Below are 20,613 nucleotides of genomic sequence, written 5' to 3'. Positions count from 1 at the left end.
ATGCATATAGATATATATATATATGCATACGTATTTTACACGCGCATACGTACACAATCCCAGTCATACATAGACACATACATATATACATAGGTATTTATACATACTCGTGTATGTATGTATATATATATATATGTATATATAATTGTACATACATCTTTATACATCGAGGCACTTAATGTATGAATGCACCTACCCACATAGGCCCATGCAATCCCAGGAATACACGTGTCTGCATAAGTATGTGTGTCTCTCTACCTACGAGAAGAGAGTGTGTGTGAGAGTGTATAGAAATATCAGAAGCAAGCGAAGTCACAGGATAGCCATGAGGTGTACATACACCAGACCACGGGTGCGAACTGTCACTTTTCATACCTTTCTTGTAGAGATAATTCTTCCATACACATAGCCGCCATGATAAGCATCTTGCCTATGGCTATGAACTGATTCAACTGCTGTCTCCCTTCACTTTCTTCTTCTTCCTCCTCCTCTCCTTCTTCTTCCTCTGCGACAGTCTTCAAGAAGTAGCAGAATCGATGAGCGAGAAGATATCGAAGAAGAGCCGGAGAAGAAGACGAAGCGTTCTTTCCCCCTCCAACTGCGGCAGATAGATTTCTCATCAGTTGAACCAGGTTCTCTCGATCTTTCTTTTCTTCTTCTTCCTCCTCCTCCTCCTCCGCCTCCTTTTCTTCCTTTTCTTCTCCGTCCTTCTTCTTCTTCTTCAGCACCTCAAGAGGAAGGAGAAGCTGTTCATAGAGATGAAGAGATCGACGTATCATCTGTCTTGGGGTTTCTTCTTTCTCTTTGTCTTTCTCTTCGTTTTGTTTTCTTTCTTCCTTATCATCTGAACGTTCATCTTTCCTGACACTCTCCCCTTCTCCATCATCCTTTCTGTCTTGGATATTCTTTCTTTTTCTTTCTTCCTCTTCATCGAGGCGTTTCTTCTCTAATTGGTTCCACAGAGCCACACCGGAAGTAGGGGAAATCGCCAGACAGAAGACTTTCGTCTTCTTATACATCGCACCTTGCATAAGAGCCACATGGAGATTGAGAGAACAAGAAGAAAGAATAAGAGACTGTAATAGAGAGGATACCCACGCCCTTCCTCTCTTCTTCATCTTCTTCTTTGCCTCTTCATGTAAAAGCTCCACTTCTCTCGGCAAAGACCCCGTCTGAGTAACATTGAGGGAGTCTCTCCATATCTGATCGAATTGGCTCTCTTCTTCTTCTTCCTCTTCTTCCTCTTCATCTTCTTCATCGTTAATGGAGTGTAGATATTCTTCCTCTTCTTCTTCTTTTCTATCGAAGTGAATATCGTCAATAAGGAGAAAGGTCGGGTGCATGCATTTGATCAAATTTGTCCAGTCATCCGCAAACCAGTCATCTAAAATCGTGTAAGTGACGGAGCTGGTCCTCACCTTCTTCTTCCCGCTATCCTCATCATGAGGAGAACTCCTAAGATCTTCACCATCCTTCTTCTTTTCTTCCTTCTCATCCGATCGCATGGCGTTTCCTTCTTTCGAAGAAGAGCTCGTGGAAGCCGCCAGATGAAGAAGAAGTTGTTCTCTTATGAGAGAATAAGCAAGGGGAATAGAGTCACTGGAGGCTTCAAGAGTTCCTGAAGTCTGTACATACTGAAAGAGATTGAAGAAAACGAGATGAAAGTGCGCTCCAGCGGACTGGAGAGCACTTAGTTGTCGTTCGATGAGGTGTACATACACCAGAGGTTGAAGACCTTGTTCTACGGCGAAATCGACATACTTGGTCTTTCTTAAGAGATGAAGAATTAAGGAATCTCCGTGGAGAAGAAACAAGTAGCTCCCTCCTAACTCCGTTAAAAGCTCACCTCTTGTCTGCGGTAGAAGAGCCGCAAACCAGTTCAACTTTCGTAAAGGCACCTCGAGCTCGTCTTTTTCAATCATCGAGACCGCTTTGACATCTCCGCTAAATAAATCATCGTCAAGGAGACCTCCTTCCCCACCCCCCCCTGCACCTCCCGTTCCTGACGAAGAAGAGGTCGAATCGTCTCTCTCCAGGCGATCTACATCTTTCTTTAGAGATGGATCGATGCCGCCGCTGGATGCGGATGAAGAAGATGAAGAGGACGAACGCTTTTCATGCTCTTCAGCAAGTAACTGTTCTTTAGTTGGCTTCAGAAACTTCTTATCTAAGGGATCTGCAGAAGTTGAAGAAGAAGAAGAAGAGGGGGAGGTGTATTTATCTTCGTCGGCCTCTCTTCTATAATGAGAATCTCGAGAGTACCGAGAATAACTCTCGCCCGCTGCAGCTCGGCGAGAAGAAGAAGAGATGCCTCCACCGCCTGATCCTCTCATCTTCTCGAGATAAGAAAAGAAAAAGAGAGATGAAGAGAAGAAGAATGAGGCGGAGTCACCTGCCAACAAGAGGAGGCTAGGGTAAGGAAAGAGAAGATGAAAGACGTGAACAAGAGTGAAAGAGTCGAGGATAAGGAAGAAGCGTCGAGTCTTCTTTTATTTCAAGAAAGGAAAAAAGAAAAGAAGGGAAAGAAAAGACGCAGGGGCAGGGGGGGGAGATGAGTAAGAAAAGGAGGGAAGCAATAGGATAATAGATAAGAGCGACTCCCAGAGAAAAGAAGGAGACAACCTGACAAGCTTCTCTTGAAGAAAAGAAAGAAGAAAGAGAGGAGAAGAAGTGAAAGAAAAGAAAGCGGAAATCCCCAAGTTGAGAAAAAAGGAAGAAACGATCAATCAGGGAAGAGAAATAAGCAATTGAGAAAAGTGTAAAAGATCTACAAGTAAAGAATAGTAAACCGGAAAGAGGAAAAGAAAGAACGAAAGAACTTCTCTCTCTCTCGTTCCCCCTTTTCTTCTTAATTAACGATGAAAGCTTGTTTTAAACACCCGACGTTTCTTTCTAGACTTTTCTTTCTCACCTGTCAGAATCGACCTTTCCTCTTTGCTACCATGGCACTCGATCGATCATCCTTCCTTTCTTGCTTCCTCATTCTCTCTCCTTTTCTTTCTTTCTTTCTCTGTCTCATTCATTTGTTCACCTCCTATCTCATTTTTCTTCTTGCTTTCCTCTCCTCTAAACTCATTAACGCCATCTCTCCGGAGACTACGTCAAGAAAAGAAGAAGTAGTCGTCTCTCTTCCTAGTCCTGCATCGACCCATCTATCTCTCTGTCTCTTCGCTTTCTTATCCTCGTTCCACTCCCTTCTTTGACCTGCTTCTTTACACAGCACCACCGAAAGAGAAGAAGAAGAAGAAGCAAGAAGAAAGCGGCACACAAGAAGAACGTTCCTTCAAAGAAAGAAGAACGAAGAGAAAATTCACAAGCTGCTTTTCCCTCTTGGAAACAAAGAAGAGAAACAAAAGAAGAGAGACCACAACAGAGAACAAAGAAAGGTAAGAAAAGATGAAGGAAAGAAGAAAAGAAAGAAAAAGAAGAAGAAAAAGAAGCAAGATATCGATAGAGAAAGAAGATGAAAAGGTTCGCGCTGTGGGAATGCTTGTCTGCTGCTTGTCGCGCTCGGGTCGCTCGCTGTCCGCGTCAAACCTCCAAGCGCCGCCGTCGTTGCCGCCGCCTCTCCCTAGATGAACGATTGATGGATTGATGGATCGATTAACATTCACTTGTTGAGATGAGAAGAAAAAGAAGGAGAAGAAGAGATGGATGGATGACGTGTTGAGACGGGAGGAGGCGAAAAGAAGGGATAGAAGAGGAAGAAGAGGGAGGAAGGGTTGAGGAGAAGGAAAGATGGGGGGGGAGAGACGCGAAGGTTGGATCTAGCAAGATGAGAAAGAGAGGGAGAGAGAGGTGAAGCTCCTTAGAGGTCTTTCAAAAGTGTTCGTTGCATGCAAACCTCTATATGCTACCAGCCAGCTATACATATACACGCACATACAGACCTTCTCTCTCTTTCTCCCCCTTGGCATTTCTTTTCGTTTCTTGCTTCCACCTTCTTCTCGTTCAGGAAGCAAGAAGAGAGACAGAGAGATAGAGAGAGAGGTGAGAGACAACTATACCGATCATCTCTTAGTGCACGTCTCGCATCGCGGGGGGTCACGTCCTAGACAGCTAGCTCTAGGTACATGTATCTCCGCATATCTCTCTATCTACCCATGTATACCTACATGCCTATATTATACTCATCTTTCACATACATATTTGCCTTTTCGTCTATACATAAGGATACATACAGGATTCTCCATACTTCAAGACACACACCGTTGTCTCCTCGTCTCTCTCCTGCTATCTATGGAAGCATCACTACAACTATCTGTCTCTTCATATATGTATTTCCTATCTTTTCTCAACTATATCGATTAGATGGGCGAGGGGGAGGTACACGGATATCATCGATGTATACCTTTATCATAAGTATTATACGGTTCTCTCTATTGATATGTGAAATTTCTATAGCTCTCTATATCTATCTATCTATCTATTCATCTATCTAGACTCACATCTCCTACTCTCTATATATATAGAAGTACAGGCTGAAGTCGTTAGCACTGTCAGTTCGAGCCTCTATGGCCCCCCAACTAGTCAATCTCCTTCATCCTACAGTATACGAAACCTCTCTCCATCCAAATACCTATAAATACACACGTGAATATACACCTATACAGAGACATCTATCTACCTACATGGAGTGATAGATAGATAGATTAAAGATAGATAGATAGATAGATTGAAGATAGATAGATAGATACAGATAGATAGATAGACTCTACTGACGAGAATTTTAAGTGGGGGAGGGAAGTAAGGAGAGATCCATCCGTACTCGCTGATTAGGTGGGTCTCCTCCCAGGAATTTCGCCCCTTTTTATCTCTGCAAACTAGACAATGAGAGAGAGAGAGAAAGATCTTTTGAGAGGTATTAGCCCGACTGCATTGAAATTCGTCTTCCGTAGCTTTCTTAGACAAGACCTGTTCATATATCTTAATCTTTGCTCTGTACATGTTGGGATAGAATATTGTATATAGTAAAGAACGAGGTGACTCTTTCTTTCTGTGTAGGTGCGGCCTTTATGTATCGGCAGTCTCTCACTCATATGCTTGGATCGACTACTATGTTGATCTTCTCTTTCTTGCCGCATGCATGCTGCCTCGATAGGAACCTATACGAGAGGGCCAAAGCCAGAAGAAAGTAGAGGAGAGACTCATTCTTACATAAAGCTAGATAGGTCCAGAAGAGAAGGTAAGTATGTGGTCGCGTAGATGCAAGCGGGAGAAGAAAACTCAAGAAAGGCGAGAGTTTCATGAGAGAAAGAGGAGAACAAGAGCCAGAGCTCGTTGTCCATCTGCAACGAAGGGACTTCTTGAGGTGTACGTACACCAGAGAACACAAGCAAGGATAGAAGGGGAAGATTTCTCGTCGTGTCTCTGACTCCTCTCTTTCTTTGGCTTCTCATTTCTTCTTTTCTTTAAGATGGCGCATGCATGCAAAGAAAAGAAAGTTAATAGACTTTCTCAAGAGACAACTTCTCTTGCTTCCTAAACAAGAGAAGGGACACGAACACCGAAAGGAAAGTTTCTCTTTCTTTGCTTCTCTCACCTCATTTCTTTTGACTCGACAGGTAGCCCAGTTCCTTCTGTAAGATATCTTGCTATCGACTTTTCTCTCTTTCTTTCCTTCTCCTTTCTTCTTATCTCGATCAATAGCTACACAAACTTCCCTTTCTTGGACTGTTTCTCTTCTTTTCTTTCTTTACCTTTTAGTCCAATTTCTTCTTTCCTTCATCCGCTCTCCGCATCTCGTCTTTTCTTTCCTTGTTTCTGCTACTTTGCCTCTTCCTCTTTTTCTTCTTCTAGTCTCTTCTTTTCATGTTGTCTTTCAGTTTGGGACCTGTCACGTATTTGCTTCTCATGCGAAGAATCGGTAGAAAGCGGGCTTCTCCTTTTCTCTCATTCCTCCCTTCAGCCTTCAACTCTCCCATTCACAATTTCGTCTTGCATCTTTCTTCTCTCCGTCTTTTCTTTCTTTCTTCACAAGAGCATACATACAGCAGCGTGTGTCTTTTCTTCATTTTGATCAGGTCTTTCACATCTCGGAAACGTACGTCAGATTAGGAGAGAAGACAAGATAGATAGAAAGAAAGAAAGAAAGAGAGATAAGAAGAAGAGGAGACCATTTCTGTTTTGCTTCTTTCATGCTATAGAATCTCTTCTTTCTCTCTTTCCTCAGTTTCAGTCTGGTAGAAGTCTCTCTTCTTTTCTTTCTTCTCTTCTTCTTTTTCTTATCTTTCTAATCATGATACCTCATTCTTCTTCGTCATCTTCCTCGCATGCCAATGGCGGGGAGGAGAACTCCAGTCACTCTAAAGCTGCACGCGATTCTCATTCTACCTCTCAAGAAGAAAAAGAAGAAGAACAACGACAACCTTCTACTTCTTCTTCTCTCTCTTCTTCTTCTTCTTCTTCTCTCTCACCCAACACACAGAAGAGATCGCACAGCTCACTTCACTCCTCCTCTTCCTCTTCTTCATCTTCTTCTTCTTCTTCGTCTTCGTTACTTTTTGCAAAGCAGAGAAGAAGAGCATGCCCCTATTTAGGGACAATAAAGAGACATCTCCTAGACTTCGACTTTGAGAAAGTGTGTTGTATTTGCCTATCAAATCAGCATGTCTATGCCTGTCTTGTATGCGCAAGGTACTTCCAAGGTAAGATGGGGCTAAGAAAGGAAGAAAAAGTTCGAGATATTCATCAAGGATACAGAAGGGACAAATCCCACTAAGAAGGACTGAATGACTCTCTTCTTCTTCTTCTTATCTATCTTTCTATCTATATATATGTATGTATCTTGTTGAATCTTTGCTTAATGTATCTTCCTCCTATCTATCAGTTTATATCTCTCTAGGTCTATCTATTTCTTGTCGATTTCTCTCCTTTCTCAGTCTATGTATGTATGTACGTCAAATTTCGTCTTCTGCTCTCTCCTTTTTCGCTCCTCTACCTTTTGTCTATACACCTCTCTCTCTGTCTCTTTCGCGCTCTCTCTGTGAATGGATTTATTTGTCTTCACCTAGCTATCTATGTATCTATCTTTCTAGGTCTTCATTTATATCTTTGTCTACCAACGTCTTTATCTATCTGTCTCGGTCTCTATCTCTTTATCTGTCTCTTTTCTTTCTTTCTGTCTTCATTGGACTTTCTTTCTTCCCTCCTTCCATCTTCTTCTTTTCTTTTTTCTTCTTCATTTCTTCTCTTCTCTTTCGCCGAGACCATGATTCATCTTCAGTCTACGCTGCTGTATGTACACCTCTATATAGACAAGTCTCTTTCTTTCTTTCTTGTTGTTCTTTATCTTTTTCTCTTTCTTTCTTTTCATTCTTCTTCACTTCTTTTTCTCTTTCTCTTCTCTCTCTCATCTTGTCTGTTCTCTCTCTCTCTTTCTTGATCTATCACTTCTTCTTCTTCCAGAAAGGACGGAACTTCCTTGACAAATTTCTTTCTTTCTCTCTCTCTTCTCTTCTTCATCTCTTTCCAGTCTGAGTCTGTTTCTTTCTTTCTTTATCTCCTTCTCTCCTTCTTTCTCTCTCTCCTTGTCTATCTTCAATCTATCTATCTCTCTATCTATCATCTTCATATCTCACTCTTTCTTCTTTCTTTCTTTCTGTAGGCCGAGGAAAGAATACGTATGCGTATATGCATGCATTACAGGAGCGTCACTACGTGTATATAAACCTTAAGGATTGCCGAATCTATTGCCTACCAGATAATTATGAAATACAAGACGCCTCTCTACAGGATATTGTCGTAAGTCTCTCTCTCCCTCTCGCAAACCTTTTCTCTTCTCTTTTCTTCTTTCTTTCTTTCTTTCTTATCTCTTTTCCTCTTCTTCGCATGTAGAGATAGGGGGAGACAGAGGGACGTCGAGGTAGATCAGAGCAACAGAAGAAAGAAAGAGAGAGAGATCTGTCTGTAGACACGATCTTTCTTTTCTTGACTTCAACTTCTTCTTCTTCCTCCTCCTTTAAGGGGAGCAGGAGGGCTCTTGTCCATACATGCACAGCTTCCCTGCATACTGTCTACATGCGCTCTTGTACACAGCTACATGTAGACATATATGTAAAGAGAAAGAACGCCTATAGAAAGATATATGCATATAGAGAGAAAGTCTTTGAGAAGTATGTATATGGATGCTTATGTTGATAGGTCTACAGAGGCTTGTCTTTCTGTGTATGGTCTAGAAGAGAAGACGTGCTATGAGGAGGTGAGAGAGTGTATCCCCTACGACTGTCGGGCCGATAGAGTTTTATTCCTTCTTCTCTTTCTCTTTCTCTCTCTGTCTTGCTTCTCTTTCATATCAAGAGAAGAAGACAAAAGAAGAGACAAAGGGCCATAGTGACACCTGAGTATATCTATGTATAGCTATATATGTGGATATATATAGATATATATCTATATAAATATACATACATATATATAGATTCATCTATATCTATAATTATGTCTATCCTAGACTCTATAGATAGATAGATGGATGTCCGTGAAGGGAGATAGAATGAAAGAGAGTAGATATACACACTTCCAGGTTGATACCTACGTACACATGAATCTTCATAGATATTTACGTAGGAAGGAGATACAGGACATATCTATCGTTTGAGTGGTGTATGTACAGCAGGCACATTGCATGCAGCAATACGTAGGGCTATAGTTTTCTCTCAGTGTTTATCTTTCTTTTCTACAAAGATATATAGATAGATATACATTCATCTCTTCTCCCAGAAAGATGATAAGTGAGAGAGGCAGAGAGGAGCAAAGAGAGATAATGAAAGAAGATCGGAGAAGAACATCTTCTTGTCTGCTTTCTCATTCGGACTTCTTTTTTCCACAAATCGTTTCAACTGGGGGTGTATGTACACCTCACAAATCTATCTCCTTACCTGGTGAGACAGGTCTTTCTTTCTTTCTTTCTTTCATTCTTTCTTTCTTCTTCCTTTTTTACTTTCATTGAAAAGAAGAAGAGAGCGACCACAAAGAGATCTTTCTGTCCCTTCTCTCCATCAGCTTTCTCTTTCTTCTTTTTCTTCCTACGACCATCGTATCTCTCTTTCCTGTCTTTCTTTCTCTTTCTTTCTTTGGCTTGTGTAGTATAATTTACATCCCTCGTATACACAAGAAGACGTAAATAAGCTATCGACTCGCGTTATATACGGAAAGGCGTTAGATGGCGCAGACTTCATCCCTGGATGCGTGGGCCTAAATAACCTAAAGAAAACGGATTTCTGTAACGTCATTCTACAAGTAAGCCAAACCGAATCAAAAAGAAAGTTGGAGAAAGCAAGAAAGAAAGAAAGAGTGAACGGAGAAGAACTCTTTCAAGGTTTGAAGTATGCGCGGGTCTTTATTCTCTACGAAGAAGAAGAAGATGGAGAGAAAGAAAACGCGTATGTATTTTATACTCCTCGAACGCATGTATATCTCATTCGCAATCATATACATAGATACCTACATAAACATACATAGATCAAAGATAGATAGATAGACTAAGGAAGATAGATTAAAGATAGATAGACTAAAGATAGATAGATAGATAAAGATAGGTAGATAGATGGAAGGTGAATAAGTTGAAGATTTATGTATAGGCATTGATCGGTTTGTCTTATGTAAGAAAGACATTCGCTTGTATGTGGCTCTGTGTGTATCTCTCGTCTCTATGAGTAAGAGGAGTAGGGGTTTTCTCGCCCCTTGCTCATTCTGTCTTTTCTCCTCTTTTCTCTTCTTTCTTCATTTTGTTTTTTCTTTTTCGTTTTGATAGACTCCTCTCTACTTCCTTCTCTCCGTGGATAAGTTGATCTGTATTTCTCTGTCTTTATTCATAGATCTTTTCTTCGTATCTTCTTGCATGTAGTCTATCCCTTCGTCCTCGCATGTGTCTCTATCTCTGGACATTTGTATATACGGCTGTCTGTCTCTACATATGTGCTTCTGGGCCCTACTGATCTCCAGTGTACATACACCCCCTCTGCATGCATGGAGAAGATCCCCCTCTAGCCGCCTGTCCTTTTCTTTCTTTCTTTTAGGCGCTATGTGTGGTGATTCCTTTGAGAAATTGGCTGCTACTTTTGGATTTGTCTCATATCCAAAATGCCGATCGCATTCTCGAGACGTTAGGAGAGCTCATGAGGAAAATCTTCAACGCGAGGAATTTCAAGGGAATTGTATCCCCCCACGAGTTCCTACAGGTCAACCCCTCACCTACATAGACATGGGAAATAGGCTAAAGGCATATACAAAGGATAAGGACAGATAGCGTAAAGATAGATAGATCAAAGATAGATGAAAGATAGACCTCGTCGTTATGTGTGGCTTCTGATTCGCATTTGCAGTTCTTTTTCCTGGAGGTGCGACTCGAGGTCAACGGATTTCTCTACACATGGCTGTGCATGCACACATTTCATCTCTTCTTCTTTTTCTTAGAGATCTACATATAGATGTGCGACAAGATGTTCTTTCAGCTGGGGAAGGAGAATAGGCGTGTCCCATCTGTCTCCTTGGTAGGTAAAGTATATGTATAGATATCTGATCTCTCTCTTGTCTTTCCGCCTTTTCTTTCCTTTTTTCTCCATTGTATTCAGGAAGAAAAGGGCACTTCACTCCTGTACATACGCCTCATCTCTCCCTGTCTATCAAATCCTAGTGCGACCTTTCTCTCTCTCGCTCTTTACAGAGGTCGCATAAACCGTTGCATCTCTTCTCAAGAAGTCTCTTTCTTTCTTTCTTTTTTCGTCACTTCTTCTTCTTCCCATTTGCTCCTGTTCCAATGCTCCCGAGAGGCCTCTCTTTGACGGGAATTTCTTCTTTTTCTTTTTCCTTTTTAGGCTGTGGGTGTGGCAAGTAAGAAGGAGTTTAAGATTGGGTCGCAAGCAGATCCTCTTCAATTTCTTCGTTGGCTCCTCATGAGAATTCGACAGTCTGCAAAGCATAAGAAACTTAACTGTAAGAATCCGAATGAATGAGTGAAAGAGTGAGAAAGAAAGAAAGAAAGAAAGAGTGAGAAAGAAAGAGAAGACAGGAGACAGTAGAAAGAAGGAAGAAAGTAGTAGGTGTTGCTTGGGAAGGGATAGTAGTAGGTGTGGTATTATTTGTATCTTTTGGTCGATTACATTGCATGAGGGTCTATGTGTCCTAATCAGCCTCGCCGAGTGTATATACACCTCCATGGAGAGGCTATGATCGGATCTAGAGATCTTTCTTCTCGAGATCGTTCGTTTTTCTTTCTTTCTTCTCTCCTTTAAGGGCCCATCAATTCGTCCTCTATATCTCTTTTCTTGCCAGGCGTATAGGCAGGCACTCTCCATTCAAAACTGCAGCTAGTATCGATCCTCCATTCTTTACATGTCCATCTCTTCATCTGTCTATCTTCTGTCTATCTTTAATCTCTCTATATTCTATCTATATATCTATCTATCTATCTTTAATCGATCTCTAATGTATCTACCACCTCTCTATATAGATTCTGTCTATCTCTCTTCACTCGACCTGCAATCTACTTATCTTGGATGTATGTATCTATCTAACTCTCATGTATCTATCTTCATGGAGGTCTGCTTTTTTCTTCTTTCTCTTTCTTTTTTTGATTCTTTTAGCGAATGTGGTGGATGAATGCTTTGAAGGGGAGGTATTAATTCGCACGTCAAACACGTCATACGCCTCAACTCTCACTACTTCAGCAGCACGCGCAGAAAATGTCACACGCACGCCATTCTTGTAAGAAGAAACAGAAGGAGAAAAATTCTTCTCTTCTTCTTCTTCCTTTCTTTTCTTTCTCTTTCTTTCTTCTCTTTCCTTTTGTCGTGCTTCCTCGGTGTTGTGTATAGACTTTGATCTACATAAATCTATCGCAACTCTTCTCAGTTGCTAGCTCCCGAGCTAGACACACACACACACACAGCTGTCTATCTATCTATCTCTCTGGCTAGCTAGCTCTCTAGCTGTCACTCATCTAGCTATCCTCTTCTCCTGTATATCTCTTCATCTATCTTTGATCTGCCTTTGGAAAAATCTGTGTCTCGTGAATCTGTCCTCTGATCCTGTCGTTTCTCATAAGTGGAGAATCTCTGCCTTCTTATTCTCTCCTTTCTAAGTTAAGAAACGCACCCCTCACTCTTTCTCTCCATATCCAAATGAAGAAGAAAAAAGAGAAGATCTTCGACTATCTATCTATCTATATAGATATGTGGAGTATGTGTATCTGAAGTGTATGTATAGATGTATGTCTACATCTATGTATAGGCTAGTTTTCCTCATGTGTCTATACATCGTATGAGATAGCAAGAGGGAGGGGAGTGACTGACGGGCTGTAGGAGAACTAGTCCTCTCAAAACGCTTGACTCTTCACACAATTCTCTCATACACATATATATATATGTGTATGTATGTCTATGTGTATGTCTCTGTATACGTATATGCCTGTCGAACTGGCGATGATCTGCATGCCCCGTGCATCCCATGAGCTCTAGCTAGATAGCTAGATCTCTTTGCGTCTGTATGTGTTGGATCCTATAGGGCGATCTGTGTGTGTAAGTAAAAGACGTGCTTCTCCTATTTACCAAAGGTCTGTATCACTTCTCTTTCTTTCTTTTCTTCTTTCTTTCTGTGTGTCTCTCTCCCTCTGTCTTTCTTTTTTCTTGTGTGGCTCTTGTCCTAGGTATTTGACTCTTGATCTTCCTCAGGCTCCTATCTTCAAAGACTCTCTTGATCGAAATATGATTCCTCATGTAATCTATCTTTAATCTATCTATCTATCTTTAATCTATCTTTAATCTATCTATCTATCTTTAATCTATCTATCTTTAATCTATCTATGATCAATCGGTCTTTAATCTCCCTCTCTTCTTGAGTCTACCTATTATGCATCTACCCCTTTATCTTTCATCTCTTTCTTTCTCCCTCTCTATCTTCAGCTTATTTCTCTCTCTTCATCTTTGTCCTTCTTTCTCTATGCCTATATCGAAAGACTCGGCAAGAGGCAGAAAGAAAGGGATAGATCGCTTCTTTTTCTTCTTTCTTATCAAGAGATTTAGAGAGAGAGATCATTCTTCTACTTCTCTCCATATGTGTGTGTCTGTATATCCAGGTGCAACGATGGATATCCTTCATGTAGATCTTCAATAAATAGCACATGTATGTAGATATATATATATATGTATATCTTCTTATCTGTCTGGCTAAGCAAGCTCTTTAGGTAGTATCTCTTTCTCTATCTTTTCAGTCTTCCTTGACCTCTCTTCAGTCTCGGTCTCTTTCTTTCTTTTCTTTCTTTCGCTTGTTGTTGCTCTCTCTTTGTCCCATGCCTATCTTCTTCTTCTTCTTTCTCTTCTTCATATTGGTCCTCCTTCTTATTCTTAATCTTATTTTCTTGTTGCCTCATCCCGATGCTTCCTCGTCCCACCGTTTTCATTGTTAATCTTCTTCTTAGTCCTTCATTCTTTCTTCTCTAGTTGTCTTTCTTTCTCTCTTCATTCTCTGCTCAACTTCTCTTTCCCCTCTTGTGTAGAGAATGAAAGAAAGAAGAAAAGAGTGTTTTCTTTAGTAGACAGAAAGAAGAGAAAGAGAGAGAAAAGAATGCAGAAGTCGCTTCTTCTCGTTCTTCTGCATTTCTTATCCTTCGTGGTTAGAGTGCCCTTCCCTTCTTTTCTTCTTCTCTTTTTCTCTCTTCCTCCTCTATCTATCTATCTATCTATCTATTTCTTCTTCTGCTTTGTCTCTCTCATCTTGTTCATTCCCTTATTCTTCTTTTTCTTCTTCTTTTTGCATGCGTTAATCTTTGGTCGTAGATCCCCATTTTCGATCTTCTGCAAAAATTCAACGGGCAACAGGCTCATGTAAGAAAGAGACAAGAAAGAGACAAGAAAGAAGAAAGTCTTTTCTTCTCCTTCTTCTTTTTCTCTTTTTCATCTTTCACTCTATTTTGCCACTGTGGCCTTGCCCTTCTTTCTTTCTTTCTTATCTTTTCTGATCCTTTTCTTTCCTTTGTCATTTATGTTCCATTCCTTTTCTTCTCTTCGGATTTTCTTCTGTTTGCCTTATCGGTGGTCTTCTCTCCCCCGTCAGAAATCTCCTTTCTCTTCTTCTTCTTCGTCTATCAGTATGAAAACGCCTACTGCTTCGTTTCTATCAATCTATCTATCTATTTATCTCTCTACCTCTCTATCTGTCTTTTTCTCTATTCTTACTACTACTACATCTTCTTCTTCTTTAGTAGTGTGAGTAGTAGTAGGAGTCGTCGTTAGGCCTGTAGCTTTACCTTTGGCTTTCCTTCTCATTCACTACGATACCTCTACACACTTACACTTGCATTCCTATTACCATCCTTGCCACTACTATTCCTATTCCTATGACTATGCCTACTTCTACTGCTACTATGCCTATCATGGAATTCTTTCTTCCTATTCTTCTTATGATAGAATACACACTCTCTCTTCTTCGTCTTCGTCTTCTCACGACCCTTCTTACGACAATCCTCCTCATTATCACCTTTAGGGGTATCGTCGCGCACCCTTCTTTTTCTTCTTCTTCTTCTTGCTATGAGAGGGGTAGGGTGACTTTTCCTTCTCCTCGTCTTTCTCCTTTTAGTCGTGGCTTCTCATTCTTTTCACAAAAAGATTAGTCATCCTACGAAGAATAGTTCTATCGTAATCCTACATCCCCCACCTACTACTCCTTCCTACTACTACTACTGCTATAAAGCATTGCTACTCCTATTAGAGGGGTGTCGTAGGTTGACTGCCTTTCTTAGGATTCGAACCCTCACTCTCTCTATCTCTTGGTCTCCATCGCACGGCACACATACATCACAAATCTCTTCTACACATCTCGTCTCCCCATGGTAAATATCTACATATATATATATAATATATATATATATATATGTCATATCTGTCATATAAGAGGAAATAGGGGACAAAGAAGGATGGGGGGGTGTATGTACGCATAGACATAGAGAGAGATTGATAGATTGTCTATCTATCTATCCATACATATGTCTATATGTATCTCTATATATGTATGTGTATGCAGCACAATATGTCTTTCATGTAACGATGTAAACGTTTTCTTGATCCATTTCTAGGCAGGAGGTCTTCTTTCCTCTTTGCTTCTTCTTTTCTCTTTTTTCCTATCTCCCTTTCCCTCTTTCTTCTTCTCTTTCTTGCGTCTAGGAGACATCTGCAGGTGTATTTAAGCGGTATACTTTATGTCGATTGCCTCGGTATTTGGTGCTGCATATAAAGCGTTTCTCGAAGAATAATTTCTATATCGAAAAGAATCCAACCATCGTCACTTTTCCTGTTAAACACCTCGACCTACGAGATTGTAAGGAACCTCCCCAACTGTCTCTCTCCTTCTTCTTCTTCTTTTCTTCTTCTTCTCTTCTTTTCTTCTTCTTCTTCTTTTCTTCTCTTCTTCTTTTCTTCTCTTCTTCTTCTCTTCTCTTCTCTGTCTTGTCGATGGATGGAAAAAGATCAGGAAGGTCAGCCTGGGTGTGTAGGGTATTTATCTCTCTATTCCTTTTGTCGGTGTATATTCTACTACTCCTACGTGTAGATAGATAGACAGGCATCTTCATGTACACATACGTCGTGTCTATAAAGCTGTTTAGGTGTTCTTTTCTTCTTTTTCTTTCACTTTGGATCTTCTTTCTCTCTCTCTCTTCTTTCTTCTTCAAAAGATCTATGAAAAGCTCTCCCCAGACATCTTCCTTAGCTCACCTCTCCTGTCTTCGTTGTCTCTTCGCGAAAAGATCGGGGTGTTTAATTTGCTTCTTTTGCTTCTTAAATAGACAGAAGAATGAAGAAGAAGAAGATGGCGAGACTTCACATGGATAGAATGTCTGCATGTGGAGAGAGAGAGACAGATAGATATTCACTCATCTATGGAGAAACACATACATATTGCTAGAGATGCACTACTACTACGCTCCTGCAGTAGAACTGTGGATAGACAGTGCACCCCATACACACACTCTCTCAGGTATGGTATAGATATATCTATACCATATCTCTATATGGCATATATACATATATGTATATGTATATATGCATGTATATGCATGGTATGTATAGGAGTGTGTGGGCATAGGCGTGGATGTGTAGTTTGTTTCGGGAGAGTTTCTTTTATTTCTTTTCTTTCTGTCTTTCTCTCTCTAGATGGTAGAGAATAGAAATCCACATATGTCTAGAGAGATGTGTGTGTATCATGAAAAGACAGAGAAAAGAAAAGGAAGTAGAATTTCTTCTTCTTCATCCTGGAGTGTATTGACGTAGAGAAGAGAGGTGTCGTGTGTATGCGCACCTGCTGAGAGGTCGTGTTTTCTTTCTCTTTTTCTTTCTGCAGGTGTGGATGAAGAATTTCTCGAGGAGAATCCTGTGACAAAGTATAACCTCGTGGCGAATATCTGCCATCAAGGCAAGCCCCATGAAGGCCAATACAAAGCTCATATCTTCTATGCTGTAAGTTTCTCTCTTCCCTTTCTTCTCTTCCCTTTCTCCGATCTCTAAAGAACCTTCTCTCTTCACGGAGTCAGTGTGTATGTTTTCTATACTGAGAAGGAGGAGGTGCTGCTGTACATACACCCGACGGGAGATGAAGGGAAAGAAAGGAGTAGAAGGGTCTCCAGTCGTAGGAGTTGGCTGGTGCTTCTTCTTCTTATTGTGGAAATAGGAGAAGAGAGATGGAACAACATTTCTTTCTCTCTCGAGATTTCCCGACGTCTATAATATGAACTTCTTCAACAAGCACTTCTACAGACTTATCTATCTTATACACACACATCTACATGCATATATATCTATATATATATATATACATTCTCTATGTATATGTATGGAGATGTATGTATAGGTAGGTATGGAGACAGTGACTTGTTTTACTAGAGACTGTGCTTTCGATCTTCCTCCTCGAGGCCTGCCCTGCACCCCTCAAGCGAATTCTTCAACACACTCCGCATACATATTCATATCGCTTTCTCTCCATCTATCTATCTATCTTTAATCTATCTATCTTTAATCTATCTATCTATCTCTAGGGCAAGATCGATAAGATATAACTGTGTGAGGAGATCTTGTTAAGAGCGATACGAAGAAGAAAGAATTGCCGAGAAGGAAAGACAGAAAGAGATAAGAGCTTCTCAATAGACTACCTTCAGAGAGGGAGAGAGAGAGATGGATTCTTGGATAAAGGAGAAAAAGCAATGAACAAAAGAGAATGAGAGAAGTTTCGTGTGTTTTCATGTGTATCTGTATGGCTGTGTGTGGATGTGTGTTGGGGTGTATGTACACCAGCCAACGAATGAATGGTTCGAAATGGAAGATTTACGCGTGACGCAAGTTCTACCTCAATTTGTTGCTCTATCAGGTAAATCTTTCTTTTAGAGAAATAAAGACAAAAGAAGTTCTCTTTTTCTTATGTCTTTCTTCTTTCTGCTCTGGTCTCTCTTTTCTGATCTGAAAGACTCGATAGATTTCTTTCTTTCTTGGTAGTTGTTTCACTTCACTTGCTCTTCTCCAAATCTTCGTTCTCTCGCCTTTCTTTCTTTCTTTCTTCAACTTTGAAAGAGAAGTCTCGCGCATTCTCTCTCTTCTTGTCGACTTCTTATCTCTTCTCTCTCCCTCTCTTTCAAGAGTGTATATACACCTACCATGGAGAGGGGAGTCGTTATGTATGAGAGAAGATCTTCTCTCTGAACTTTCTCTTTTTCGTTTCTTTCATTCTCTCACGAAAGTGTCTTTTTGGTTCAAGTGATAAGGAGAGAAACCTTCTACACATAAGCCAGTAGAGCAGCTTCCCTCACTTTCTCCCTGCTTTGCATTGAGACACTTGGGATACCTACACACATCCATCTACGCAGACATACCTATACATACATATAGATACATACCTACTTGTATGTACAGAAGTATATATATCTATATATCTATCTATCTATATATCTTTATGTAGATGCATGCATGTATGCTTTTGTATTGCTGTAGATTTTTATGTGTGTGTAGGGAGCTACGGTCCCACCCCAGTGTAACTCCAGAGATCCAGTCTATCTCTTCTTCTATCACCTGTCGTGATCTTCTCTTTCTTCTTTCTTTCTTTCTTAGAATCTTATCTTCAGATCTATCAGAGAGAAGACATCTCTCCAGAGGGTTCTATAAACGAAGAAGTCGTGCAAGCGGCGCGACAAGAATTGAGAAAGAGAGAAGGAGGAGGCTTTAACGTCGTGAGAAAGAAAACGAAGCATGGGGGAGAGGAAGAGGAAGACGAAGAAGATATCTTTGCCCTAGGCTCTGAAGATGAAGAAGAAGAAGAAAACGAGGAAGAAGAAAAGCAAGAAGAAGAAGAAGGTGGAGAAGGTGGAGAAAGTTCATCGAAGGAGATCAAGATAACCGATGCATGGACGAAAAAAGAAAAAGAAAAAGAAGAAAGTAAATGATTAGGATGAGAAGAAGAAGAAGAAGATTAATGAAGGAGGGGAAGAAGTTTGAAAGAAACAGAAGAAGGGGAGAGAAGAAGAGAAAGAAGGAGAGAAGAAGAAGAAGAATGGGTTGAATCTAGTTTGTAGAGTTAGGGGGTAGGTGTGTCTCTCCTCTTGTCGCTTGTAGAAAAGAAGAAGAAGAAAGCGTTCTTCTTTCTTTCTTTCACTCTTTTAGATGCCTGTCGATTTCTTTCTTTCTTCTTTCGTTCATCTCTCTGGACTTCTTCTAAACTTCTTTCCTGGAGACGAGGATGGATTGAAGTTTCTCCCCAGTCGACATGCGACTTTTCTTTCTTGCGCTCTTTCTTGCTCGCAAGCAAACTTACAGACAGACCAGAATACAAAAAGAAAGAAGAAAGGAAAGAAGTTTATCGTCTGTCTATACACTCCGAAGACAAGGGACAGAAGGGATCAACGATAGGAATAGAAAAGGATAAGAAAGGAGATCGAGCTGATAGATTTCTACTGTGTGTAGAGTAGCAGAAGTATCTGTCGATTTAAAGAAGAGAAAGAAAGCAAGTGTGAAGAGAGAAAGAATCCATAAGAACGGAAGAAGATTCTTAATTAGAAGAAAAGAGAGTTAGGTAGGTAGGTAGATGACTTCGCTTCGATAGAAAGAGCTCGAAAAGCTTTTGACAGTTACGTAGCTAGTTACAGATCACCTTACAAGAAGAAGAAGAAGAAGAAAATCCTGCGTCCAAGGAAGAAGAAGATAAGGAGTAAGATAGATAATTAGAGAGATAGGATGTGAGAATGTCTTAAAAGCGCGTGCAAGTTTCATGAATTCACTTTTCCTGAGGTGTATAGACACCTGAAGAGAAAGGAATTCGTCGGAGTAGCCCGCGTTTTGCTTTCTAATTCTTTATCATCCCCACCACAGGATTAGAATAGAAGCAAATGGAGAATTGTTTACAGTTACTTCACGAGGGCCTTTCTTTTAGCTTCTTCAGGCACGTTCTTTCAAGTAAGAAAAGAAACATTTCTTCCCTTTTCGATTGACAAGACCTTCCCTTTCTTTTTCTTTCTTCCTTAGAGATAGCGAGATTTCTTTAAGATCATTTCTTGTTGTCTCGTGAAGATCTTCTCAATTGGCTTATGAAGGAAAAGAACAGAAGGGGTGCTAAAAGAGAGGCATGCGATTAAAAAGCTCTCCTTCTTTTCATCTTTCATTCTCCTTTGCTTCATCTTCAGTATCAAACAGATAGATTGATCGATAGGCGGAAGTCAGTTAGGGAGCTCAAAGACCGATACAGTAGGCGGAGAGAGACTAAAGATGGTCCTTCCTTCCACGCCCTTCCTTACCCTTCCTTATTAGCCTTGACTTGTCGACCTTCCAACTCCCAAGCCTCATCATGCTTTTGTGTGTATACGATGAGCTACGGAGAGAAAAAGAGAGAGAAAGAACGACAAAAAAGAGAAGAAAGAAAGAGAAAAAGAGAATCACTTGCTTAACAGGAGAGAAATCTGACGCGCAAAAAGAGAGTGAGTGCATAAATGAAAGAAAAAGGAACATTTCCTCGCATGCCCTTGTTTTCGCTTTGACACGAACAGGGAGACAGGCAGGGAGACAGAGACATCTAGGATAACAGACAAGTCTTCTTCACCTCTCTCTCTCTCTGTCCTGCTCGCGATCTAAGAAAGAACTCTGAGACAAGTCTTTCCGCTGTCGCCTGAAGCATACAGATACTCCTCAAACCTAAATAGATATACACACGTATATACATCTGGATATGTATGGATTCATACCGTGAAGCCAGCATATATCCTCTCTATCTATGTACTATACATATACATATACATATATATATTATATTCCTATCTGGCGTTCAAGGGTTAGGAGTGGCTTAATCTGGAGTGTCTACATGCAAGGGTAGCTCCAGGGAAAACGCCTGCTATCGTGTAATTCCACACACATATATATGCATCGAGGTGTATCTCAAATGCATGCATCTATGTGAGGAGATGTAGGCGAAAGTTTAGCGCAAAGACTACAGCTTGTACAGTGTCGGTGTTTGATGTACAGGAGTTGCATTCATGTGGGGTGTACGTACACCGAGTGATTGTCTCTTCGGAAGAAATGAAGCACAAGTGATTTCTCATTCAATTTGAAGGGAGAACAACTGCATCTATCGATTCTCATGACCCGCGACTGAGAT

At 40.6% G+C, this 20,613-nt stretch overlaps 2 protein-coding genes across 2 annotated transcripts; one reads left to right on the top strand and one right to left on the bottom strand.

Annotated features, from left to right (window-relative positions):
• Window positions 1–377: 377 nt before the first annotated feature.
• On the bottom strand, window positions 378–3,737 carry CSUI_001437 (dead deah box helicase domain-containing protein; the record flags this gene model as incomplete). The annotated part of the gene is made up of 1 exon (XM_068061643.1): window positions 378–3,737. A coding segment is annotated over exon 1 (1,956 nt), but the record flags the coding sequence as incomplete, so codon positions are not given.
• Window positions 3,738–5,432: 1,695 nt separating this feature from the next.
• Window positions 5,433–18,703, top strand: CSUI_001436 (ubiquitin carboxyl-terminal). The gene is made up of 12 exons (XM_068061642.1): window positions 5,433–6,647; window positions 7,607–7,743; window positions 9,085–9,237; window positions 10,017–10,178; window positions 10,815–10,932; window positions 11,583–11,703; window positions 12,644–12,713; window positions 13,773–13,820; window positions 15,156–15,309; window positions 16,330–16,445; window positions 17,277–17,349; window positions 18,084–18,703. Exons 1-12 carry the CDS (start codon window positions 6,239–6,241, stop codon window positions 18,413–18,415), a joined length of 1,893 nt encoding a protein of 630 aa, XP_067926382.1. The 5' UTR covers window positions 5,433–6,238; the 3' UTR covers window positions 18,416–18,703.
• The last annotated feature ends 1,910 nt before the right edge of the window (window positions 18,704–20,613 follow it).

This window comes from Cystoisospora suis (assembly GCF_002600585.1).
Source record: "Cystoisospora suis strain Wien I chromosome Unknown contig_562, whole genome shotgun sequence".
Lineage (NCBI taxonomy): Eukaryota > Apicomplexa > Conoidasida > Eucoccidiorida > Sarcocystidae > Cystoisospora > Cystoisospora suis.
This window is presented reverse-complemented; position numbering and strand designations above follow the sequence as displayed.

Excerpts from the sequence above, each read along its gene's own strand:
- CSUI_001436 (XM_068061642.1), top strand. The coding sequence starts at position 6,239 with ATGATACCTCATTCTTCTTCGTCATCTTCCTCGCATGCCAATGGCGGG. Across the intron at positions 13,821-15,155 it reads TCAACGGGCAACAGGCTCAT|GAGACATCTGCAGGTGTATT; the intron begins GTAAGAAAGAGA and ends TCTTGCGTCTAG. Across the intron at positions 17,350-18,083 it reads TCAATTTGTTGCTCTATCAG|AATCTTATCTTCAGATCTAT; the intron begins GTAAATCTTTCT and ends TTTCTTTCTTAG.